The sequence below is a fragment of the Vanellus vanellus genome (genome assembly GCF_965231255.1).
Source record: "Vanellus vanellus genome assembly, chromosome: 24".
NCBI lineage: Eukaryota > Metazoa > Chordata > Aves > Charadriiformes > Charadriidae > Vanellus > Vanellus vanellus.
Window position 1 is genome coordinate 2,883,979 of NC_138929.1, and position 26,159 is coordinate 2,910,137.

Here is a 26,159-nt window from a genome sequence, read left to right on the forward strand (position 1 = left end):
GGTAAAATAAAAAAATAAAAAAGCCCTCCCCCCCCCTTTTCCCTCACCTCCTCCCCCTCTCCCCCCCCCCCCCCCCCCCCCCCCCCGTGGTTGTGGGGCGGTAGAGCTCGGCTCGACGGCGCGGGCGGCTGGTGGAGCCCCCCCCTCTCCTCCCCCCCCCCCCCCCCTTTCTCCCCTCCCTGCCCCCTTTCCCTCCCCTCCCCGGGAGCCGCGCTCCGAGCCCCGGCGCGTCGCCGCCGCCACCGCCGCCCCCCGCCCGCCGCCCGCCCGCCGCCGCCGCCACCATGAACAAGCTGTACATCGGGAACCTAAACGAGAACGTGACTCCCGCCGACTTGGAGAAAGTCTTCAACGACCACAAAATCTCCTTCAGCGGCCAATTCTTGGTCAAGTCCGGCTATGCCTTTGTGGACTGCCCCGACGAGCAGTGGGCCATGAAAGCCATCGAAACTTTTTCGGGTAAGCGGCGTTATCTCCCCTTCCCCTCCCCACCCTCGTCCTCTTCTCCCTCTCCCCGGAGAGCTGAGACCCCCCCCTCCGGCGGTGCTCAGCCCCCCCCCCCCCCCCCGCCCCCGCGGTGCTCAGCCCCCACCCCAAAACGCGCGGCCGGTGCGCCCCGTCGGGGCTTGCATCAGCGAGCGGCGGGGTGGGACCCCCCTTTTACCCCCCCCCCCCCCCCCCACCTTCGCAAAAGGCAGCGTGGGTCTTGTGGGTGTCCCCCAGCACCCTGCGGGGGTGGTGGGTGTCGTGTGTCCCCGTCCCCCCCCACCCCCCCTCCATCCGCAGGGTGCGGAGCGGCCGCCCCGGCGGGGTTGGGCGCGGGGGTCCCGGTACGGGCGGGGGGGGGTGGGGTGGGTGGGAGGGGGTGGGGGTGGGGGTGGTGGTGGGGGGAGGTTGGGACTTTGGCCATTTTGATTTGAAACTGGGTTTCCTGGGGCATGTGATGTGTGGAGTAGCGCGAAGGTCGCCATGCTGCTCGCAGGGAGAGGGGGGGTGGAAAAAAAAGCAGCTCCCCCGGGAAGCAGATAATTTTTGAAAATATTTGAATTTTTAATTTATTTATTTATTTATTTATTTATTTATTTATTTTCTCCTCCACCCCCTCCCTCGGCCCGGCCCCCTCCGCCGGGCTCTTCCCTTCTTCTCCCCCCCTCTAAAATTAAAAAAAAAAAAAAATATAAAAAAAAATTTAAAAATCATCATCATAACCCAGCAGCAAAGAAACCCACTCCATTTTCAAAGAGAAATCCATTTCTGCCATGGAGTTGCAATTTTTGAACCTTTTAATGGGGAGGAGGGGTAGGAGGGGGGGGGGGGGGGGGGGAGAGGGGGGAGAAGGAAGAAATCTGCCCGGAGGACTTCTTGCAGGGATTAAACAAGGCGGAATTAAATAAAGGCGAAGAATTGATCTCAAAATGTTATTCCTCATTTTCTTGCACTCAAAGCGGGATGAACGAAGGAATTAAATATTCCTAAGGAACATTGTCCGGCCAAGCTAACTCGCCACTCCCTCCCACCGCTTCCCATTCGAAGCCAGTCGAATATTTAAGAAAATGCACTTGTAAAGGAATCGGAAAATGTATTTGTGCGCAGTTCGTCGTAATTTGAATTAAATTGCGAGGTTTCACGTGATAGTCTGTTATCCAAAGCTTTCTGACCACTCCACCCAGATTTTCAAAAACAGACACATTTTGTTTTTAGGGAAAGTGGAGCTTCATGGAAAACAGCTAGAGATTGAACATTCAGTACCTAAAAAGCAAAGGTAATGCGGTGTTTTAATTTCTTTTTTTTTTAATTTTTAAATTATTTTTTATATTTCTGTTGGGGGGTGTGTGTGGGGGGGGATAACGTAAGATAAAAGGAGGCAAAAGAACGATACCCAAATATGTGCATGTGAAATTAGAGATGATTTGGCTTTAGACGCGTCCCCAGCGAGGTGAGGGGCAGTTTAGAGGACCAACACTGAATTTCTTTTTTGTTGTTGTTGTTGTTGTCGTCGTCGTTTAAAAAGAAAACTTCCTCCGCCAGCAAGTTAGTTAGTTAGTTAGTTTGTTTGTTTGTTTAAAGAAAACCCAGAAATGGTGAAAACAATTACCCAGCGGCTCGCCCAAGGTGGTGGTGGATGGCCGAGGCGGTTTGGGTTGGGATTTTCAAACTTGTGGCACTGGAAGAATTTCCCAGTCTCGCTCGGCTCCTCTGCTGCGAAATGGGTGAAACCTTTTGTTTTCCAAGAGAACTGTAAAATTAAAAAAAAAAAAAAAAAATTATATATATATATAAAATAATTTTTTAAAAAAGTGAAATTTTCTGGTATTTGATGGTGAGGACTTAAAAGGGAAAAAAACCCAAAACAAACAAACAAAAAAACCCCAAACCAAAACAGCCCACATGGGGCTGGTCTCGCCGTGCCATGCTGGGGAGGGATTTAAAACCCGGCGAGCGCGGGGCGCTGGCCTAGCTCCTGCCCGCCGGCAACTTTTATTTTGGGCTAAGAACTGCCTTTCTTGGTGCTTTCCGGCTACCTGCCCGAGCGGCATCGCCCGCCGCCGCCGGCCTTGCCCGGCCCGGCCCTCTCCATCCCCTCGGCCCTTTGTTGTTGGGCGCCGGGTTGGCGTTGCGGCCGCCGGAGCAGCCCCGCCACCGCGCTCCCCAGGTTACGTAGCAAATATAAAGAGGATTTATTTTATTTTATTTTTATTTTTGGCAGAGAAATGTTCCCACCCCCCCATCACCACCCACCCCACCGCCGCCCCCCGCCCCCCCTATTTCCAACTCCAGGAGGGGTCACTGAGACTATGGGCTAATTAGTCTCCAACCCCCAAATAGTCCACGTTGGATCGCGCAGCCCGAAACCCGCGTCGGCCACGTGACGAGGCGGTTACGGGCGCGGAGGGAGGAGGCGAAGCCAACTCTTCCTCCCCAAACTCAGCCCGGTTCCTTCCATCTCTTGATGATCCCCCCCTTCCTCCCCCCCTCCTCTTCCCCATTGGGTTGGGTGGTGGGAACCCAGTTTTGGGGTCACCCCCCCCCCTCCCCCAGCCTTGGCTTTGGTGGGGGGGGGGGTGTGTACCAAACTTTGCAGTGGCTGTGGCAGAGCGGGCTGATCCCAAAGGCCGAAAGAAAAAAAAAAAGAAAAAAAAAATAATAATAAAAAAATCCGTTTACTAATTTCCTAGCCAGGAATATTTTATTATTATTATTATTATTATTACTATTATTAATTTTTTTAGCACCTCGTGGCTGGGGCTCGTTGCGGCGCTGGGTGACTTGCTGTGTTTTAATTATCGACGAGCAAAGGGGGGGCTATTGGAAAGGCAGTTACCCCGGGAGGGGCGACGTAATAACACTCCATAAAAAAAAAAAAAAAAAACAAAACCAAAAAAACCCCAAACTGCTTTATTTTTATTTATTTTTGTTCTTTTTTTTAACTCGGTGCTGCTGGATAATCAATGGGGGGGGGGGTGCAGGAGCAGGTCTGGTCCCCCCCAAGAGCGCGTGGGGAGAAATTCACTGAAAACGGGAATATTTCTTTGGTGTGAAATTCAAAGAAATGACGGGGGGGGGGGGGGGGGGGGGACGGGGGGGGACGGGACACGGGGGGGGGACACACACACTTTACAATAGGTGGAAGGAAGGTCGGTTTGCTTTTTCTCCTGCATCTCCTTAAAACCTGCCGGTGCCCCGCGGTTGGCTGTGAAACCCCTTTTTTTTGGGGGGGGGGTGTTTAAAATGAGCCCCCCCCCAACCTCTCCCCCGGCGGCTGCTTTTAAAGCCGCGTTGGCTCCGGGAGGGCCCCGGGGGAAGTCCCGGGAGGGGGTCCCGGGGAGGGGGGGGGGTGTGTGTGTCCCCCCCCCGCAGCGGCCGCCGTTACTTTGTCTCACTTTGGGGAAGTAGTTGGTGTTTCTGGGTGGGAATAAATGCAACTTTTTGGCAGCCGCTTGTAAACTTGGCAGGTTGGTCGCCCCAAAAGAGCTTTTTTTTGGGGGGGGAGGGGGGAAATTCAGTGTGTTTTGTGGCCCCCCCCCCCCCGGATAAGGGCTGAGATGATGGGGGGGGACTGCCTCAAAGGCGACTTTTTTTTTTTTTTTCCTTCTTCTTTCCTTTCTGCTTGTTTTTAAGACTGGATTTTCCAGTTTCAAGGCAGATAGAACAGGAAATGGTTAATTAAGTGCGAGGAGTGAGGACAAAATCAGATGGGTTTGGTGGGATCTAAACCAAACAACCTCCCCTCCCCCTCCCCCCCAACCTGATATTATTATTTTTGTATTATTATTTTGTATTTTTTCCCCTCCCTTTAGAAACGTGGGGAAAACAGGTCGTGAGCGTTGAGGCGCTTCCCAGCTAATTTAGAAAATAATAATAATTAATAATAATAATTAAAAAAAAAAAAAGAAAAGAAAAAGTTGGCTTCTTGGTTGCGTTTTCTTCTGGTTGGAAGGGTAACCGGGAACGCTCGGGGAAAAGGGAGCGGGGTGGGTTTTAGAAACGAATGCGTCCGGTGAAATCGCGTGTTGTAAATATATCTTTCCTGTTGGTGTGTTCCCTTCTTGGAAATCTCTCCTGTCCCTAAACCCACCGGAGAAATGAATTAAAAAATACCGCGTGTGTTAATATGGCGCAAGGAAGAGGGACCGGTGCGTGGGGCTGCTGCGCCAAAACACCCAAAAAGGAGAAACTGATTTGTTTAATTACAGCGATTCTTCAAATAACACTTAAAGCTGCAAATTATGTTAATGATCGGGGGGAACCATTTTAACGAAATACTTTTGAAGTATTAGACTGTAAAGTCAGCGGCTGATAAATGCATCGTTTCGTTAAAAAAACCCTGAGTTTTCAACTTAGTTTAGATTTGGTTAAAGTATCTCATTGCTGTTTGGGAGTTATTTTTTTCGTTATCTTTGCTGATAGAAAAACTTGGAGAAGCTTAAGAGGATTTTAAAAAAAAAAAAATCGTTAAAATTGTTGCATGCTTTATTCTTTAGGAGGTTAAAAAAATAAAAAGAAGAAAGGAAAGATTTAAGGAAAAAAAACCCAACAAATAATGCAGTTTTCCCAGTTAAGATGAAGGATTGCTTTGGGGGGGTTGGAGCTGGGAAGCTGAAAAGCCCGAAGTCGATGGGGTCGAAAGAATGAATGAATGAATGAAGAGAGGGAGGAGGGGGTGGGGGGTGGGGGAAAAGTGAATCCATCAAGCAGACATTCCAAATATGAGGAATGTGGAAGTGAGTCGACCAGAGAGAATGAAACCACACGTAATTGGGGGGGGGGGGGGGGGAAGAGGGAGTTGGGTTGATAACAGCCCGTAGACTTCCAACTAAAAGGGTATTTTTAAGTCGCGGTGATTCAGGAGCACGTTGGGGGTTTAGAGGGTCCGTGTGCTCCCCGAGCAGAGGTGGCAATTATTAAATGTCGTTAATGACGTGAGGGTGTAGTGTAGTGGGTAGAAATGGATGGTGAAATCTTAAAATTGGCTTTTTTTTTTTTTTTTCCTCTCCACTCTTTGTTTCAAATTAAGGTTTTCGCACCGGAGCAATGTCCTCTTTGCGCCTGCGTAGTTGTGCAGTTAATTGTTTGTAACGAAATATTTGCAAATTTTCGATAACAGCGCGTGGGATTTCTTTGTTTGTCGGTATCAATCCAAAAAAATGCGTCTTTCTCCCTCCCGGCGTTTGCGTTCTCTGAAAATTGAACTGAAAAAAGTTTGCCAGTTCTCTCCCATTGAAAGAAAGGCACTGTCTCGGATGCTGAGCCAAAATGTGCTTTTAATCCAGTCTTGAGAGCGTTCTCTTCCCCTTAACCCAGGTCTGGTTTCCGAGATATACTATCATTAACAAAAATTAGCAGGACCCTCGTTTACAGCGGCGCTTGGAAGTGGAAAGGCAGGAGGGATGCTCCTTTCCGAGGGTGGCCACTTGAATGGGATTTGGTTTGTTACTCCTCTCTTTTTTTTTTTTTTTTGATTACCAAAAAGAGGGTAATGAACTGGAGTTCTTCTTCGCTTTATTTCCGCGAGCCCCCAGCTCTGAGCGGAGAGGCTTTTACACCTCCCAAGAACCGTAGTCGTTTGGAAATTCATCCCGTTTTGATGATTTCCGGCTAGAAAAACGAGAAAAAAAAAATTGGTCATTAATAACTTGTCAGTAAATTTCATCCATGAGGTTTAAAACGGAGATAATTTAATCGATTTTAACATACCTGGGAGAAAGAATACATTTACCAATTCACAGCCCGAAGTGGGAGAAACGCCTTTATTTCCCCCTCTCCGCGCAGGAGCCGTAACGGGCCAACACGCCCAAGAAATTGCGATTCAACCCTAAACTTTGTAGCCTCAAGTTTTGAACCCGTCGGAGACGGAACCCGTCCCGTGTCGATGCCCTTTGTGAAGAGTTCGATGGGTTTTATTTATTTGTTTATTTATTTATTTATTTATTTAAATTCCAAAGAAAGGAATAAATTGAATTCCCAAGAGAACCTCGGTGGCTGGAGCCGAATCCGCTCCTCCAGTCGAATTTGTTTCTACCTTTTGCCTTTTCGGTTAAAACCCAAGCGAACAGAGATACGGCTAAAGGCAGGTTGGGGGTTAAAGTACTCGCTTTGAAAATGGAGCCCTTGCAGAATGGAACCAACCAAATAAATAAATAAATAAATAAGTTTGGGGGGAAAAAAAATAAAAAATTAAAAAAATCGAGATTTCTGCCCGCCCCGGCCCAAACCCCCAACGATGTTAATGTTTTCCAGAGTTCCCGGCAGAGTTTGGGATGAGTTTTGGGGATGGTCCAGGGGGTTGCAGCTCTGGGCTGGAGTAGGAGGAAACATCTCCCACCCCTTTGCCCCACCGGGGTCACGGCTCCAGCCCCTGCCTTCCCCCCCCCTCCCCCCCGCCGGATTCCGGAGCGGAAGGTGCCTCCGTCGATGGAGGCAGAAGGTGTGGGTTGGTTGGTTTTTGGTTTTTTTCTTTTAATGGTGCCACTGGTTTCGTAGAATGGTTTTCGTGGGGAGAAGCGGGAGCCTGGAATAGGTGGGGAAACCCCCGGGGGATGCTGGTGTTTCCCCCTTCCCCCCAAAATTAAGGAGGGGAGTAGGAGAAAACTGAAAAATTGAGGAGCCTGAAACCTGGAGGGCGCAGGTTTCTACTGGGGGAAAAAAAAAAAAAAATCTTTTTGAAGAGGTTGCGGAGACTTTTCTGGCTTTTTTGTTTTGTTTTGTTTTTTGTTTTTTGGGTGCTTTTGAAAAGTTTTAGGTGAAAACTCTCATTTTCACCCTGACCGGAGATGTTTCGAAGCTTAAACGAGGAGATGCGCTCCTAAATCACCCGCTTGTGGACGCCGCCGCCAGCTGCCTCTTTGGGTGTGGGGGTGAGAGGGGTTCCCGGTTGCCTGCGGGACCCCGGCAGACTGGGGGATACTGGGGAGGAACTGGCCGAAGAAGCCGGTTCCAAGGTCTGCCCGTCCTCCTCGCTGCCGGGCTCTTCGCTGGCCGATGGGTTTGAGCTTTTGCGCTCCTTTAAATTCTTATTCTGCCCAAGTTTGAAGCAGGGAAACCATCCGGGAGGGTCCGGCACTGCGTACCCGGAGGGGGTGTGTTAAAAAATGCAGGTGCCCGGCAAAAGTTTTAAAAAAAAAAAAAAAAAAAAATGTAAGAAAACGAGTGTCGCAAGAGAAAACCGCACCGGCGCTGGGGCTGGTGTCCCCCATCGCCCTGCGTCTGCTCGGGACGGCTTTTAGCCGCTGCCAGGAGCGTTGCGGAGGCGGTTACGGAATGGGTCCGCTCACCGGGAAAGTTTTTCTTAACCTATTTTTTTATTTTTATTTTTTATTTTAATTTTTTTATTTTATTTTCTCCAAAAAAAACACGAGAAGCCCGGACCCACGGGGTTGTTTTGTCCACTCCGGAGGTGTGTGGGGTTTTATCCCAGCTGAACTTCCCGGGTCACCTGCTCGAAGGTGCGAATCCCGCCGGGAATTCGGCTCCCAAATCTTTGCTGGGGTTTACCTGAAAATGGCAAGTTTCTCCTGGAGGCGGGGAGGGGCTGGGGGGGGGGGGGGGGAGGGAGGAGGATTGCGGAGGACGGGGCTGGAAGGTTTTCCTTGTTTCTGCAAGAGATGCCAGGGGGTGTCCGTCTGTCTCCATCCCTCTGTCTGTCCGTGTCTTTGCATGTTTTCCGGCGAAGCCTGAGATGTTCTGCCCAGGCGGCGCGGAGACCCGCGTCCCCGCGGAGGGGACAGGTTGGGGTTGGCCAAGGTGACCTCGGGAGGTCCCTCCCCTCCCAATTCCCGCCCTGAGCCGAGGGCGGAGGGCTCGGACCAAAGCAGGCGGGAGGTTTTACGCCGCTCGCGCGTTGGTGGTGCCCCCGGGAAGCGGTGGGCGAGTTAACGTAAGGCGTCGTTTTGAGCTGGTTTTCTTAAAACCAGTGCGCGTCTGCTGCTTCTGATGGAATAAGCCGCCGAAGGACAGTGGAAACCAGTTGCCCCGTTGGTTCACGGCGTCTCCGTCGCCTTCTCTTGAGGATGCTGGAGCCGTCTTCGCGGTTCTAAGTGTGTGGATTTAGAAGGAAAAAATCCTGCTTTAATTGAAACTGGCTCGGTTTCCTCCTCTGGACGGAGTTAGCAGCGGACGGGGCTTTCCGGGAAGGCTCTGGCGAGGGTTGGGGTGCCGCAGCCCCCGTCTGGCTCCTGCCAGCCCTCCCCCTCGGGGACACTGCCCGGCACTTGTCCCCTTCCCTGAGCTTTGGCTTCGTTTTAGGAGCGTCTGAACGGAAGTCGGCTGCTTCTCGCTACCGCTGCGGCTTTTGGGGTACCGGTGCCTGTTCGGAGGGGAGATTTTGGGGTACCCGCATGGGCTGTGGGTGTTGGGAAGCGGTTTTGGGAAACCGCTCGTCCTCCCTGTGCCGCTGCCTCCGCCGGAGCCCTCTCCGACTGCCGGTACAGCACGGGAGCTCCCCCGAGGAGGGTAATAAAACCCGAAGAGCGGAGGGACAGTTAATTGAGATTCTGGCTGTGGGCGAGGGGCCAGGAGCTGGCAGAGCTTGGCGGGAGGGAGCGGGGACATCGGTGGGGACAGGGATGGGGACGGGATGGCAGCAGGTGGGAGGGCGCTGCCAGGGCAGCAGCATGAAGGCGAGAGCATCCCTACTCCGCTCCTGCCTCCCGATGCGAAAGAGCAGGGGAGGGGGGGGGGGGGGAAGAAAAGAGAGAGAAAATAAACAAACATAAAAAATCTGTCGGTCCGTCTCGGAGGAGCCCTCGCGATCCGTCAGGAAATGGGTCATTTATTTTATTGTAACTGACACTCGGGAGCCCTGACATGGTCAGAGCTGAAATTTCACACTTTTCTGGCTCCTGTAATTGTCTGGTCCGTACGGAGCAAAGCGGTTTAAGCAAATAAAACCTTAATCCAGGGGCAGCCCCGGCAGAACTAAGTCCGCGCTTTATTTGGAAGAGTAACCCACCAGGTTGGGTTTAAGGTGCGGCGAGCGCGGGGCGCCCGTCACAAAGGCAGCGGCAGCCCCCGGAGCCGCCGGGAGCTGGCAGGGCTCCACGCAGCGCGCGGCGAGACGCAAATCCCCCACCGTCCGGGGGCATTGCCGTGTGTAAACAGCACTTGAGATTATGGGGAAATTGATTTGCACAAAAAGGAGAAAGTTTTTGACTCCGACGAAGGGTCCCGCCGTAGTTTCCTTTTTTTTTTTTTTTTTAATTTTATTTTTTATTTAACAGAGTTAAAAGCGGAGATCCTGGGGGAGCAGCCTCCCGGATCGGAGTGTAAAAGAAACAGGAGAATTGTGATCTAGAGCCAAATAAAAGGGAAGAGAATAAAAAAAAAAAAAAAAAAAAAAGTAAAAATAAAGGCTCTCGGGGCCAGATTTTTCACCCACAATTGGAGCCAGATTTTTCCAACTTTGCGTTTAAGCGTCTAAATAAAAGCTCCGTTTTCAGAAGCGATTAGCGCCTGACGTGCCGAGCGCTCTCGAAATATCTGACTGTCGGGATTCCTTCTGATTTCTGGCGATTTGGATCCGCCGGCTGACACCCGGCAGGTTTCAGCGGTTCCTGCCCCCTCTTTTCCCCCCGGGTCCTGCCCCTTCGTGCCCCCCAATGCTCCGGAGGAGGGGCTGGACGCTGGTGGCACGAGCTGGTGGGTCCGGAGGGGTTACTTGTCCCCTTATTTGGTAGTAGCTCTCAGCTGCGTGGAGAGCCGTTGCGTTTAGCGCTTGTGGCGAAGGGTTTGTCAAACTATTTGGCAATTTCGGGAGCATGCAGGGAATGGGGACGGGGATGGGAATGGGGATGGGGATGGGGATGGGGATGGGAATGGGGATGGGATGGGGATGGGATGGGGATGGGATGGGGATGGGATGGGGATGGGGATGGGATGGGGATGGAATGGGAATGGGGATGGGGATGGGGACGGGGATGGGGATGGGGATGGGATGGGGATGGGAAGGGGATGGGGATGGGATGGGGATGGGACGGGGACGGGGACGGGGACGGGGACGGGGACGGGGACGGGGACGGGGATGGGGATGGGGATGGGATGGGATGGGGATGGGGATGGGAAGCCATGGATGAGGTGGGGAATAAGGGGCCGCCCGGCGAGGCAGGGACGCGGCGATGCCCGAGATGCTCCGTTCTTTCTGCCTCTATGTTTTCTCCGGCGTTTTATCACCTGCAAAGCACTGGCTTTGCTCAAACTCCTGCGCGATCCGAGGCCGTGGGATCAGACCTCCTGGTTGGGTCCCACGCAGAGGACCGCCCGCGGTTAAAGGCGATCTGTCCGGAGGTAGCGCAAGCAAGCGCGGCGTTTGCCGGCGAGGTGTGGGGGAAACGCTGCATCGCCGCCGGGGTGGGCTCAGCTCTGCCCTTCTGCCTTCTCACCGGGGCCGCCCGCCACAGCCAAATTGGTTCATACCGGTCACGTCCAAGCGGACTCGGTCAGCAGAGCGGGGAGTGGTGTCGGTGTAGATATACGCACACGTACGCACGTGAGTATATACGTTTTCTTTGCCATGAAGGCAGTCGCGTGCGTTTTGTGATCTCCTGTGGTTCAAACCTCCGGCATGAAAGTATTTACAAACAAACTGAGCGAATGAGCAGAGGTTAAAAGAAAATCGCGATCCCTCCAAGGAAGAAGAGCTGTGGCTGCTATAGGCTTGTACGGAATTGTTTGTTGGGGCGTAATTTCACGAGGAGCCACGAACCTCGTACCAACGTTGTGCTTTTGGGCTCGGGTTCACAAGGCTCCTAAGGACGTGCTTTTAAACAGGGGAGCCATCCTTTTGAAGTTAACGGGGCTGCTTCGATGACAGAATGAGGCACGTGCTGAGTTCGAGCCTAAATATACAACTTTATATGAACTTTATATAGTCGTCGTTTAGCGTTCAGTTACGGCTGAACTAATAACGCAACGAATCGCTCTGACATCCGCAGCCTCCTCTTGCTCGCGGCAGAGATGCGAAGTGGCCGTGACTTTTATACGCGACACGTCTTGTGGGGAGAGGGTACCTGTGACTCTTTACAAGCTACGGCGTGAATGAAGAGCTGCCCCCGCTGAGCCTTCATCCGCCCCGTGACGTCCTCCCTGTGCCCGCCTGGCCGCGCGCCTGCCACGGGTAGTTGCACAGCGCGAATTTTACCTTTAATTTCCCCAAATACTTGTTCGTGCGGCTTTGAGAGCTACTTTCTGCCCCTCTTTGTGCCGGTCCGACTCGGCGATGCGAAGGTTTAGGGAAGGCAGAAGGGGGAGAGGGCGCGAACACGTCTGAAGGGAATTCACTCGGGGAGGGGGGGGGGAGTCGGATCCAGCTCAGGGATTCGGAGAGCTTTGTGCTGGATTTCCCGAACGGTGCATTGCATTTATTCGGTGTGCGTCTGTCGGGTCGGCTTTTCGTGTTGCCCGTGCCGAAGCCGTGGTGGGCTTGAAACGGCTTTTGCTTCGGCACCGCTATTTGCTCTGGAACGAGGTGGAGTAGAAGAGCCCCATCTTTGCTGTTTTCCAGCTCCCGCCCCGTCCTTCCCGAGCCTCATCCTTTTCCTTTTCTTCTCCCGTTCGTGACCCCCTTGCTAAAAAACCACCCCAAAACTAACAAGCGGGAGACGTTTTGGCCAGTCTGGAAACTTTACATCTCCTCTGCTGCTGGTCCAGCTCCGGTGGGATGAAGGAAGCAGCCGGGGGGGGAGTTAACCCCCTCCCAAACCCGAGCAGATGCCGAAGGAGGAGCGCGGCCGCGGCCGCGGGGGCTCCCTGGGCACCGCTGGCTGTCCCAGGTGGGGTCGTTGGCATCTTTCCTCCTGTCCCCGAAGGGCGATTTTTTTTTTTTTTTAAAATTTTTTTTTTTTTTCTTTGCGTGCGGGCTCTGCGCGAGCAACCTTAATTTCTCATTCTTCAATGGAAACGCCAGATTGCGTTTTCTTAGAAGAGTTTTGCTTTGCCCTCGCCTCCTTTCTGAAGGGGAAACGCAAGAGAAAGCGAGGCTGGTTTCAACCAGATTCGGTGAAGAACTCCGTTCTTCTATTTAAAATTTATGCTGGAAACGAAGAAGAAGAAGAAGGGGGGAAAAAAAAAAAAAGCCTCACTTGTACTTTTTCATCTCGGTTGGTTTCTTCTCGTTACCTTCTCTTAAACAGAAGAACGGAAGCTTTTTGATTTCACCTGCAGTTTTCAGTGGGAAAAAAACATCGCGGCTTTGCCCCGGCGGGGCCGAATCGGGCTGTGCCACCAAACCCGTGCGTTGTCCTTGCCCGGTCCCTGCTGGGGCCGGTGTCCGGGCTGGAAGGGGCACTGGGGGCTCCTGGCTGTGGTCTGGGCTGGGATACGCGCCCGCCGCGCTGGGGACAAGCGTGTTGCTCGCAGCCCGGGCTGCTGGAGGTCTAACTTCCACCCCCCCCCCCACTGCCACCTTCCCACCTCAACTGGGAGGACTGGCAGGGCCGAGTCACGGGTTTTAACATGAGTTTTGGTTAAAAGGGTCTCCACCCTTGAATTAAGTTCTCCAGATAGCATAACATAATCTGCGTTGTAACTTCTGGATTCTCCCTTTACGAGTCAGCTTTGATCTGGGAGGGTTTGTCTGCCTGCAATCGCCGCACTGGTTCAACCTGATTTTGGCGTAAAACGGGCACGGTGCCAGCGCGGGGACTCTCTCCTAGGGAGTTTTCATCCCGTCTTATCTGCCAAAGCCGTACCTGCCAGGCACCAGGGGCCGCGGAGTCGGACCGCTCTCCGGCACTCAAACCTCGCAGCGGAGGAGCCCTCAAAGCCACCGGTTCCCGCGCTGCTGCCGCCACCTCCTCCTCCTCCTCTTCCTCTTCCTCCCGGCACAGACCTCGCTCAGAAAACCCCTCCGAAGTCATGAGCAGTTTTGTTTCCTCTTCCTTGCTCGCGCATCGGAAGCCGTGGGGGCCCTGACTCCTCGCAGCTCCCCTCCGCCGGAAGGAATCCCCCCGCGTTCCCCCGGCTCCGGGAGCTCCGAGCCCGCCGGGTTTGTCAGATCTGCGGTAGGAGGCCAATGTCCCGCTGCCCTCGGTGGGGGGACGACTGGAAATACAGAAGAAAAAGGTGGCCGTGGCCGCTTTCTGCAGGCAAAATTATATGAAACATATCTAAGCGACGCCTGTCAGTCACCCTGGTAATGAGGCTTAATTATTGAGCAATTAGAGTGGTCTAAGACCCACCCGAGAGCGTGCGCTGATGGGGTTTGGGGTTCCCGCCGACACCGGCTGTGTGGGAGCTGCCCAAATCTTCGCTTGGCTGCTTTGCGAAGCCTCAACTCATCCCAAAGCATCCCCCAGCCCGTAGCGCCATCAGAGCCACTGGAAACCAGTTAGCGATGCATCCCGGGCACTGGAGGAGGGCAGAGGTGCCCTCTCGTGGCAAGGAGAAGTGGGCGAGGGGTCGCTGGGTGACACCCCGCTGCCTGCTGAAACCCCATCCCCAGCACCCTAACGAAGGCGGTAACGAAGGGTGGGAGTCGGCGTGGCCCCGCTGTGGGTTCCGCACCACCTGAGCTTTTATTTTCCGCATTGCTGGATTTGGGGGAGGACGGCAAAGACCATCCTCCGGGTCATCCAAAGTCCAGACCTGGTGGACCGAGACATCTCCTGGGTCGGTGGTTGACACCGTCGCTCCTGGAGGCCGGCGGCTGAGTGACAATCCACGCGTAGGACCTTTCCTCTTCCAGGTCGGTCCCGGTGGGCGAAGGGAGAGGCTCTGAAGTGCGCAGAATGCACCAAAACGCAGAATATACTTTAGCTCCTGTGGGCTTTTAGTCAGGTCTTTCTATCGGCCTCAGGGGTGGAGGGGCACCAGGACGATGGGGGGTTGGCAGTGCGCCCTTGGGCGCTTTGAGGACGTGGGGGTGACGCTGCGCGCTCCCTCGCCCGGCTGCCTCAGAGTTTGTTGCGTTGTGCTGTGCTGTGGTGACGGTCTCGGAAGCGCTTCGAGGTCGACGGGTAGAAGAGGGGGAGAGGAACCAAATCCCACCTTCTGCCGCCCTTCCACGTGTCGTGGTCTGCAAGAAAATTTGCCTTTAAATGTCACATTTGTTGGCGCGTTCCTAGTCCGGCCAGCGCCAGCTCGGGGGTCGGGTTGGATTAAGGTCGGTTTGAGAATTGAAATGTAAAGTTTTTCTTAAGGGATGAAAATCTCCCGACGTGCCTCGCTGGCTGCTGGGTCGCGGCGGGAGCCGGCTGCCCCCGCGGCCGGCAGGGAACCGGCGTGTCCGGCGCTCCTCAGGGGCAGGGGGTCCCGCTGAGGTTTGGGGTTGGGTTGGCCGGTTGTGGGAACCCACCGAGTTTCGCTGGGCTTGGCTTTGGGGCGTGATCAGGGCATCAGAAAGAGCCTTTCAGTACGTGGCAACCTGCCAGCAAATTAGAACGGAAAGATAACGCAAAAAGGATGCATTGTAGAAAACTCGTCCGTCTTTCCTCTCTATTACTCACTGTTAAACTTCTCCTGTCCGCAGACACTCGATGGATTGACTTTGGCAAGGACTAACTGCCGAATTCTGGGGGGCCATTAGAGTCTTCCTCTGGGCGACTTGAGGATAAGTGGTTTTGAGATTTCTTTGAGATTTCTTCTTGCATCTTTTGAAGCACCGAGGCATTGAGTCTTCTCGGAGGCTGGCGCGTAGCTGGGCGGATGTGGCGTGTGCTCCACGCCAGCACCATCTGCCTGGGATCAGTGGGGGCAAAGGAGGGGTGGGAAGGCAGCACAGCAGTTTAATGGAGGAGGGAATATAAGACAGAGCAGTTTTTCCCGGCTCTGGGCATCAACCGGTGCCTTCCGTCTGCGCCTGAGATGCAGCAGGTCTTCTGACGACAGGAACGAGTTCTCCGAGGCTTTCAAAGGGATGCTCATGGACGCCTTCTCGTTCTCGGCAGCTCCCTGAAAAAAATCTAATCAATTATTAGACGTGCTTCTCCGTGTACAAAGCGGTTCCAAAAAAGAGCTAATGGGGAGAAACCAATTAGACAGATTTATTAGTCCGACATCAAATTCTGGTTGCTGAGATGATTGATGGGAAGGATTAATCACGTCGTGCTTGCTTGCCAGAGATAACTACTAACCAAGGTGAGTGCGTCTGTACGAGGCTCTCGCGTGGATGATGTGTTTCTCCAAAAGCCCGTGGCCGGTTCACTTCTGCGGCCCTCCAACTGCAAGAAGCCCGATATCTTGGTTGGCTTGGCCTGATCTCCTCAGGAGGGGCCCTTTGGATCGTTTCTCTTCAAAGGATGAGCCCAGTTTTCCCTCTGCTTCTCTTTCTGCTACGGCTGCTTTAATCTTGTCGTGATACGTATTTGCATATTCTCAACCTCCTCTGCCTTTTATTCCACCCCCAAATCTCTTTCCCGTCAGCCACCCTGCAGCTCTGGCTTCGCCGTCGCACAAGCTCGGCTGGGACTCTTCTCTCTTGCCTTGGCCACCTCCCCCCGGCCAACAGCAACCGCGGCGGCCGCGGCGGCTTTTCACCGCTGTGTGGTTCTGGAGAAGTTGTTTCTTTACGAAGATTTGGGATATGAGGGCAAGAAGGTCGCTGAGGTTGGAAGGAAGGGAGGAGAGCAGCTCAAAAAAAAACCCCCCACAAGGTGCTTTTAGAAGAAAGGGGGTTGGAATTTGAGAGTTTGTTGCACTGACGACGTTGAGGTCTGGTGGGAGAAGGTGTTTTGGAGGCAGAGGGATGGTTCTCGGGGAGACCTTTGCTTTTTCTTTGTGGGAGATACGGGGAAAAAATCATTGTTTAAATCGGTGTTTCCTGAGCAGGCTGCGAGCTGGACAAGAAAAGGGATGCTCTTCTCCTTTCCCCTTCCACCCCTCCTTTCCCCTTCCACCCCTCCCGCATCCTGCTCGGTTGTAGCACGTTTGGGAGCTTTTTCGATGGGGTTCTGCCGCTTTTTGTATTCTCACTCTGTGGCGCTGTACCTGACCCGTCCCCTATCACAGCGCATCGTAGTCCAAACCCACCTCGATCGGCGGCTTCAGCGGTGAAACCGGGCTCTGAAACAAGGGGCCAAGGGGGGGTACGGGGGGCCCGGGCAGTGCGGCAATGGGGGGGCCGGGGATGGGGAGCGGCATGGCCAGGAGAGGGCAGTGATGACCTTAACTCTGGCAGAAAAATTCAACGGTGTAAAAAAAAAAAATGCCGTTAAGTTTGGGGACCTCCCAACGCCCACCCCCCAACCTTTAGGAAATGCTAGCCCAGAACTGCATATATTTTTCTTTTTTATTTATTTATATGCTCAGATTGAATATTCTTGATGTTTGCCATGGCGGCGTTCGTGCTCCACACCGATGTGATGCCTCCAAATCTCAGAGCTCTGGTTTTAGGCGCTTTGCAGACTCAAGGGAGGACTTTTCCATGGTTCCTCTCCATTCTCATATTGAGCTGTTTTTTTTTTTTTCCAAACCACAAAAGCTCCAAAAAGTTCATCCTGGACCTGCGGCACCTCCGTGAGGAGCTGGGTCAGGAGGTTTGGATTTGGAAAAAAAAATCCAAATCTCTCTCTCAAACCTCAGCCACGCTGCATTTGAAGAAGGATTTAGGGTCGCCGGCCTTACTTGAGCATCATCTGGTGTATTTGGGACGTGATTTTATTTTTTTTTCTGCCTTGCCGGTGCATGAGCAGTGGTCCAGTGAGGACCTCGCATGCCTGGTCCTGCTTGGGGGGGGTCTACGTGTCGGTGGGTTTAATAATACAACAACTGACCGGCACGTGGGGAAGCCAAGAGGTATGTTGGCTTGGAGGGCAACGCAGAAGATGGCAAATGACGGGTGAAGTGGCTAAAGGCTGGAGGCAGATGCCGTCCGACGGCGCTGGGTTGTGCTCGGAGGCGCGGTGGGGATCTGCCGGGGGCTTCCAGCAGGTACCTCCTTCTATTTTTTTTTTTTTTTATTATTTTTTTTGGCTTTTGTTTCCTTGTCAATGAAGGGAGTTTAGGGATAATATTCCTGCTTCGTGGAGATGCCGGCAAATTGAAAGCCTATCAATTTATAAGGGCAAAGCAAGCAATTTCAGCTACAACTTTTCTCCGAGTCCCCCTGGCAACGTTTGTGTCTTAGCAACCGCATTTTCCTATTTAAAAATGTTTAAAACATTAAAAAACAACAACAACAACACATTAAGCACAGGATTAAGTGCTTTCCTGAATCAAAGCCTAACTAGATAAATGAAATGCTGTTAATTGAATCAGGGATGCACTGTGTTTTCAGCCCCCAAATTTGCATAACATTTGCATTTGATTGAAAAGCCATCATTAATGTTGTTCAGTTCTAGTAGGTCCCCCCATGTCTTTGGCTTTGGCCGTCCTCCTCCTGCCCCGAGGAGCTGCATGAATGGTGGCGGTGGGAGATGACCAGGTCGGGGGTTGTGCTGGGGGTGGGGGAGAGCCCAGAGCTCGGCCGTCCGCTGCCATCAGCAGTGGGTCCCTCAGCGTCTCGGTGCCGTCAGTCGCCTCTGCTTTGAGAAATACGTGGTCGGGGATGGAGAAGGTCCGGGAGGTGTTGGATGTAGGAGAGATGCTGTAGCCGGCGTCACGCAGAAAGTGTGTCTGGTGTGCGTGCGGCTCTGGGGTGACTGCGGGGCTGTTGCCAGTCCAGAGGAGGCCCCGGAGCTGCTGGGAGGGCTGGAGCCCCTCTGCTGGGAGGACGGGCTGGGAGAGGTGGGAGGGTTCAGCCTGGAGAGGAGAAGGCTCCGGGGAGACCTCAGAGCCCCTTCCAGTGCCTAAAGGGGCTCCAGGAGAGCTGGGGAGGGACTCTGGGTCAGGGAGGGGAGTGATGGGATGAGGGGGAACAGTTTTACACTGAACGAGAGGAGATTTAGATGAGATATGAGGAAGAAATTATTGACTGTGCGGGTGCTGAGCCCCTGGTCCAGGTTGCCCCGAGGAGCTGTGGCTGCCCCATCCCTGGAGGTGGTCAAGGCCGGGTTGGACAGGGCTGGGAGCACCCTGGGCTGGGGGGAGGTGTCCCTGCCCGGGGCAGGGGGGGTTGGAACGAGATGGTCTTTAAGGTCCCTTCCAACCCAAACCACGCTGCGATCCTATTGCTGGCACCCCAATGCAGAGCGATGGGGCAGAGGACCAGCAGCTCCTGCCGCCGTGCTCGGGGCTGGCCCTTTCCCTGGCAGAACTCCACTAAATGAGCTCCTGGCTTTGGAGCTCAAGAGAAATCAAATTGTCTGGACAAAACCTGGGCTAGCGGGGGAAGATGAAGGAAACGCGTGGGGCTGGCGGCGCTGGAGGTGGCTGCGCCATGAGGCTGTTTCACGCGTAGGGGTGTTCCCCGTGCCGGGGGCTGTCGTTGCCCCCCTAAAGATGAGCCTTGGAGAGCATCGTGCTCGCGCAGTGCAGGTGGTTGTGAGTGTCCGCTCCTCGCGGATCACAGAGAACGTTATTTGGGGCTAAACGCTCAGAATGCAGTAATCGGGGTGACCTGAGCATCTGTCCCCCTCTGTCCCCCTCTCCTTCCCTCTGCCCACCGCAGCCATCCCTCCGGCTGCCTCTGGGCTGCCGGTGATGCTCAGGGCTGAATCCTGTTGGTAAAATAACCTCGGTCCTTCGGCGAGCCCCTGCCCGCGCCGCGAGGCGCCGTCTGCCACGGGGCAGGGGAAGGAGAGGCGTCCACGGAGCGCGATGGGGAGACGCGGGGTTTATCCCAAGCTCCGCTGCCGGACCCGCTCAGCGGCTGTGGGTGCAGCGGTGCTCCTCTCCGGACGCCTCTCCATCGCTTGTCTCGGGTGGGACCCGTGGCCAAAACTTTATCGGGAGGAGGTGGCAGCAGGTCTCGCTGGGGCTCCTCGCCGGCGTCAGGGAGGTGCCTGTCCTGGTGGGGGGGTTAAGAGCGGCTCTGTGTGTCCCCCCCTCAGAGCATCACCTCAAAACCACCACGCAGCGCTCGTGCAGAAAGGGGGGGAACTCTCGAGCGGGGTCGGGCTGCAGCGGTGCCGCGTTGCCGGCGGCTCTGGCCGGCGGTGGCCAACCTCAGCCTCCCGCTGGCCCCCGGCCAGGCTGCCTGCTCCTAACTAGCTGGTGCCCCTTTCTTGGGTCCCTGCCACCGCCGCCACCGTGCCAGTCCACTCCGGGGAATTACCAGCAGATTCTTAATTAAGTGGGAGGCTCTGGCCACCCTCTCGAAGGCGATCTCCGGGGATGCATCCAGGGGTGAGAGGAGAGGGATCCTGACGGCTGCATCTGCGCTTGGCTCTTTCCCAGTGAGATTTAAAAACTAAAGACCAGCTGAAAAAAAAAAAAAAAAAACCAAAAAAAACAAACCAAAACAAAACACAAGCCAACAAACACCCAACCCAAACCTAATTTGGGATTCTTAATAGTAGTGATTCTGCCTGCTGAGCGATCAGGGTGTTCTGCGAGGGCTGCGGCGGGTACCAGCCCGTTCGTGCTGCCGATGCACCGTGGGCACCGGAGGGTGCGCGGCGCTGAGGATGCGGCGGTGGCCCCGAGAGCCAGCGATGCCGGGCTGGGGGTGGGCTCTGGGTGCGTTCGGGACACCGAGTGGTTTCCCGCTGTCTCTGGGGCTGTCGGAAACCGGCAGTGGGTGTTTTCCGAACGAACGGGGCTTTTCTTTGCTGCCTCTTTTTCCTGTTTCTCCCTTCTGGGAAGAGGTTCCTCCTGGTGCTCTCTGGGTTTGACTCAGGCGGTGTCGATGGGCACAGTGCACGAAATCGCCGCGGTGCCTGGATATTGCAGGATCCTCCGGGGCACTTTGCTCTGTCTCTTTGCTCCCCCCCCTCCCCCCCACCCCAGTGAGGTTTAACCTGTTGACGCGTTGAGCTCTTTGAAGAGCTGGGTGAAGGAAAACCCGAGGAAAGCCTTTGATGGAACGGGTCGTGGTCCTTCCACTCCTCCAGGGTAACGAGGGACTGACCCAAGGTGCTCGTCTGTGGGGTGGCTCTGGGATGTGGGTCCCATCGCAGCCTCCCGTTACAGCGGTGGGTGGTTTTTTTCCCCCGGTGAGCCCAGTGCGCGGCTGGGGAGGGTTTATGGAGAGCGTCCAGAAACTTTAAAGGTCTCGCTTTGCTTCCCAGTTGCGCAGCAGAGCCAGCAGACCCCCCCGGGGGCTGCCGGGCCCCTTGGCAGGTTTTCAAGGGCCGTAGGATGGATGTAGCGGGATGCTAAAATCCCGTTATCACAAATAGCACCGTTGGCGTGGGGCAGGGGGAGGGTGACGCCGGGATCTGTCACTGGGTCTCGCGGTTCTTCTCCGCTTACGGCTCTGCAACCGTTCGCCCTCCTCTCTCCACCCCTATTTTTTTTTTCTTTTCTTCTATTTTTAAATAAGAAAACCCACCAGCACGTGTGCAGGAACCATCCAGATTTGCAAAGTGACATTTTTTTGCCAGGTCGATCGGTCCGCTCCAGCTCACCCCAAGGATCTGGGAGGCTCCTGCCTTCGGCAGGAAGATGAACAGCATCCGGGAGAGATGTCGCCTTCTCCCAAGGGCTGGAGATGCCGGGGCTGGTCCGAGGGGCATGAGTGCCGGCGCCGGCCGGCAGCCGAGGTCGGGCGAGCGGAGGTTGCGAGAGCCCTTCAGCGGCACGAGAGGGAGGAGCTCCCGCCTTTGGCACGTCGGGAATAAAAACCCGAGGAATCGCCGTCTCGCGGAGTTATTTATTTGGAGTGAAGCCCCGCTGGGCGCGGAGGTGGGAGCAGAAGCGGGCCGTCAACGTTCGGCGGCGCAAAGAGCGGCACTTCGCAACGAGGGTTTGAGTACAGCGGGACCTGCTTCTGGCACAGCGGATAGAGGGGTTTATTTATTCATGACTTCCTCTGTAATTCCAACCACAGCCGCTGCCGAGCGCGCCGACGGAGCCGGATTCGAGCAGGGGCTGCTCATCGGGGGCGGGGGGTTTCCACCTCCCCACGGGGCAACTCCGCCTCGAGCCAGACCTCACCGAAGGGGTGATGGATGCGGCCCCCATTCTGCCCTCCCCCCTCTCTCCCCCCCCCCACCCCCCCGGGGCAGGATGGGCACCGGTGGCGATGGGCACGGGAGTCGAGTTTTCGGGGTGCTGGCTCATCCCGGGGTTTCGTGGGATCCTACTCTGCTTCGTGCAGCTCACCCGGTTGGGCTGATAAAAGACCCGTCTCCCTCCGAGCGTGGCCTCGTGGGGGATTTAATATCCGTCAGCGATGGAGGCCGTTAGGAGGAGCAAATAATCCCGGTGTCGTGGTCGCGATGGGAGGAATTACCGGTTAATTAACATATTAATAAAAGCGCAGCGGCCCCGGTGAGGCGCAGAGCAGCCCCCTCGCGTTGCCCGGCCGGCGCGGGTGCGGGCGATGCTCTGCCCAGGCAGGCGCTCCGGCAAAGGAGATCCGATTCATTTTTATATATATATTTATTATTATTATTATTATTATTAATATTTTTTTAGGGGGAGAAAATTAGAAGCCACCGGCAAAATTACGGTGCGAGGACATAAATGGCTCTTTTCTCTCCGTAGCACGTTGGATTCTGGTCACGTATGCGCAGAACACGCGCTCTGCCCGCGCGGATGCTCGTAGCTCTCCGGAGAAGTTTCCGTGGCAGAGGTGGGCGGTGGGAGACCGACGGGGTTTCCTCTATCGCTTCAAATCCTTTTGACCCTCCCTGGACTCTTTGCATTCTGGATCTCTTACTCTCTCTCTCTCCCGTTCGTTTTGGGGTGCGGATTAGCGTGTAAACGCCAGGTCCGGGTTCGGAGCGTGCTCCCCCCCCCGGCACTTTGCTTCCCGCAGCCCCCCGCGACACGCGGCAGTGGTAAGGGTTGGGTTGGTTTCTTTTTCCCCATCCACCCAGTTGGCATCTGTAGTGGCGACAAAATTTGGTGTTTCGGAGCCTTCTCGGGGGCTGAGCTGGCGGGAGCACCGAAAAGCTTATTTTTTTTGGTTTTTTTTTCGTGCTTCATTTTGACTTTGAGAGGGGAAAGCAGCCCCCAGTCTGCCATCCCATCCCTCCGGTCTGAATCTTTGGTGACTTTGGGAAACATCAGTTCTGGTTTCGGTTGAAAGCGGCTGAGCCAGCCGGCCCTTTCGGGGATTTTGATGTGGGGGGGTTTGCGTCGGCAGCACGGATCCGAGGGGATGCTCCAGGCAGCTGCTTTTACCCGGCGGGATGAGGAGGAGTCCTTACCCTTACCCCTGCGGCCGAACCCTACCGATGGCTTCGGGCCGCTTCGTGCCGAGACGATCTCTTCTCATTGACAAATGAGCCGAGCCACCTTCTGAAGTCGTGGAATTAGAAGGTTAGGATCTGGAATCTAATTTTCTCTTTTTTTTTTTTTTTTTGGGATTATTTCACCGCGTTCATCAATATTTTGAATTTGAAGCCCGGCTGTGTGGTGAGCCGGTCCGAGGGGATTTATCCGACACAGTGCTGTGAGCGCCGAGCTGCCTGCCGTGGTCGTGGCATTTATCTTCCTTTCCTTTAGGCGTCTTAAAATTCCGCGGGTTTGGTTATTCCTGAAAAACGACGGCCGAGCAGGGGGACCAGCCACCCGGGGAATCACTGTTCGCACGGGGGTTGCACCCACAAAGCTGCGTCCTCCAAAACCTCGGGCACCCAAAGGCGGCGTTGCCTTTAGGTGGGGGCTTTTGGGGTGTCCGGCAGCACCTCGGGGCGCCGGCAGCCGCGGCGGCACGGCTGCGCGCGCCGGAGCTGCCGGATGAGCCCACGGATGAGCCCGCGGCTGCTCTCAGCTGTCCGCGGCAGCTGCGGGGCGAGGGGCGGGCTGGGGGGGGGGACGGGGACGGGACGGACGACAGCACCCCCGGGATAAATTTGGCATCGGGATTAAAAAAAGAGTTTCTATTTTGGGGGAAAAAAAAAAGCGAGGTTAGGAAGAGCCAAAAGTGTGAGCGGAGAAGCAGCCTGAGACCATGCCGGGCGGCGGAGCGCGGGGATGCCCGCACCGTGATCTCCCCGGTTAAAATTCAGCCGGGTTTTCGGATTCGGATGCGGCAGCCATGCTCCAGCGGGAGGGTTGGTGGCATCCCGAGGGGTCGTCCCTTGGCGCCTCCGGGGCAGGGGGGCAGGTTACACGCACGCACGGCTCTCTTTTTTGCGTTCCGATCCTTCTATTTAAGGTGGCTGGAATTCCCGTCCATGCCCACGACAGGGCTGCGGCCGCCGCCGAAGGGTCGGGGGGGAGAGGGGGCGGGGGGGGAGAGATTTTGGCATCTTGTTCTCGGTGTGGCTCCCGGCGTAAATCCAGCGGGGACCAGGCTGGGTGTCGTTAGCCGAAAGCCATCAGAAACCCCGGCAGCGTATGGAAATGCAAAGCTTAATTAGATACATCAACGTGCGACAGTTCGATGCAAGACGGCCGCGTTTCGGGCACTAAATCTGCTTTTTAATCACTTTTCATTTATTTCAGGAGTCGGAAAATTCAAATCCGAAACATCCCGCCCCAGCTGCGATGGGAGGTAAGAGGAGCAAGTGGAGAAGTGTAGATCAGATTTAAGGACTAATTCCCCCCCCCAGTTTCTGTACTTGGGATTAAAGTTGATTTATCCTTTTCTTTGTTATTAATTGGGTCTAATTATACTAGATCCTTGCATCCGTGTGGCTTGTTCCTCTTCCGATACAGGAGTAAATTCAACTGGTAGAAGCAACATAAGCTACATTTTAAAAAGAATCCTCATTAATAACAGGGTTATAGGATTTATCTATTGTATGAGGAACAAAATGGATCCTTTCTTCCCGCCGGCTGCCGGGACTTTTCCCTGACTCCCTCTCCCCTCGGCTGGCTCCGAGGTCCCTTGGTCCAGCGTCCCGGGGCAGGCGGGAGCTTCCTTCGTCTAATTGCTTGTGAAATCTTAATGACTAGAAAGCTGCCTTGATTGATTGATTGTGTTTCCCTGGTCTGTCCTGGCAATCCCGGTGTAAAGTGGGTTTTTTTTTTTTCCCCTCCTTTTTCCAGGTTCTGGATGGTTTGCTAGCCCAGTATGGCACTGTAGAAAACTGCGAGCAAGGTAGGACTGAAAAAAGATGCCAACTTGTTGTTCTTCGAGATATTTTCTGCCCCAGCTATTTTTGGGGGGGAGGGAGGAGGGCGACGACGGACACGCGGTTTTCCTTTGTCAGCAGAAGCGCGGCTAAAGATGTCAAGAGGTCTCAGCCCAGTCGCTGGGGACTCTTTCCTTTTTCCTTTTTCCTTTTTCCTTTTTCCTTTTTCCTTTTTCCTTTTTCCTTTTTCCTTTTTCCTTTTTCCTTTTTCCTTTTTCCTTTTTCCTTTTTCCTTTTTCCTTTTTCCTTTTTCCTTTTCCCTTCTGTTTTCTTTTTTCTTTTCTTTTTTCTTTTTTCCTTTTTCTTTTTTCTTTTTCCTTTTTTCCATTTTCCTTTTTCCTTTTTCCTTTTTCCTTTTTCCTTTTTCTTTTTTCTTTTTTATTTCTTTTTTCCTTTTTCTTTTTTCCTTTTTCTGTTTTCTTTTTTCTTTTTTCCTTTTTCTTTTTTCCTTTTCTTTTTTTGTTTTTCTTTTTTTCCTTTTTCCTTTTTCCTTTTTCTTTTTCCTTTTCCCTTCTTTTTTCTTTTTTCTTTTTTCTTTTCTTTTTTCTTTTTTCCTTTTTTCCTTTTTCCTTTTTCCTTTTTCCTTTTTCCTTTTTCCTTTTTCCTTTTTCCTTTTTCCTCTTTTTCCTTTTTTCCTTTTTCCTTTTTCCTCTTTCTTTTTTTTCCTTTTTCTTTTTCCTTTTTCCTTTTTTCTTTTTCCTTTTTCCTTTTTCCTTTTTCCTTTTTCCTTTTTCCTTTTTCCTCTTTTTCCTTTTTCCTTTTTCCTTTTTCCTTTTTCCTTTTTCCTTTTTCCTTTTTCTTTTTTCTTTCTTTTTTCCTTTTTCTGTTTTCTTTTTTCCTTTTTCTTTTTTCTTTTTTCCTTTTTCTTTTTTCGTTTTTCTTTTTTTCCTTTTTCCTTTTTCCTTTTTCTTTTTCCTTTTTCCTTTTTTGTTTTTTCTTTTTCTTCCTTTTTCCTTTTTCCTTTTTCCTTTTTCCCTGTTTTTATTCCCTATTGCTAAAAGGCGAGTCCTGTGCGGTGGCTTTGGACACCCAGCGCAGGTGGGCGTCCCCGCAGCGGGTACCAATTCGGCACCGTTCCCACCGCACCCGCGGGGTACCCACCAGCAGCCGCTTCGGGGGAAGGTGCGGGATGCTCTCCCGAGACCGGCCGGGGACTCGCTGTCTCCGCTCAGCAGATTTTATCTCAGCCTCTAATGGCGATTAGTTGAGACGGGAGGTTTAATATCACCCCCGGGATGTTTAATGAGAGTAGAGTTACCATAACCCTCCTAGAAACGGAAAGGAGGGCTCGGAGGCGCTCCTGGGCCCGTCCCCGAGCTCCGGCGAGAAGAATGTTTGCAAATCCCTCGGGAGCCCCGTTGGGCACTCGTCTGAGCGCGGACTCATCCGAGTGGGGATTCTCGGCTTTTTCGGGGGTGGGGGGAGGGGGTCTTGGCCCGAGGCGTTCGGGCCGCTTCTCTAATTCCTGCCTCTTTCGCTCACAGTGAACACGGACAGCGAGACGGCCGTGGTCAACGTCACCTACGCCAACCGGGAGCAGACCAGGCAGTAAGTGCCCCGCGTCCCCCCGGCAGCTCGGGCTGCCCCCCCCCCTCCTCCCGCGGCGGCTCCGGCCCCTTTCCCGCTGGCAGCAAACAGGGTTTCCAGTGCTGGGAGGCA

The 26,159-nt window shown here is 53.9% G+C and overlaps 1 protein-coding gene across 2 annotated transcripts in view; it reads left to right on the forward strand.

Annotated features, from left to right (window-relative positions):
• Nucleotides 1–284: 284 nt before the first annotated feature.
• IGF2BP1 (insulin like growth factor 2 mRNA binding protein 1) overlaps nucleotides 285–26,159 on the forward strand; it is a gene marked incomplete at both ends in the record, with an annotated part of 33,467 nt that continues 7,592 nt past the window's right edge. The window contains 5 exons of one of the 2 annotated variants that reach the window (XM_082494938.1): nucleotides 285–459; nucleotides 1,702–1,762; nucleotides 23,869–23,938; nucleotides 24,415–24,466; nucleotides 25,985–26,048. In XM_082494938.1, the coding sequence (XP_082351064.1) occupies nucleotides 285–459; nucleotides 1,702–1,762; nucleotides 23,869–23,938; nucleotides 24,415–24,466; nucleotides 25,985–26,048 (422 nt within the window). The remainder of the gene's footprint in view (nucleotides 460–1,701; nucleotides 1,763–23,868; nucleotides 23,939–24,414; nucleotides 24,467–25,984; nucleotides 26,049–26,159) is intronic. The other variant, XM_082494939.1, reaches the window with a different exon arrangement.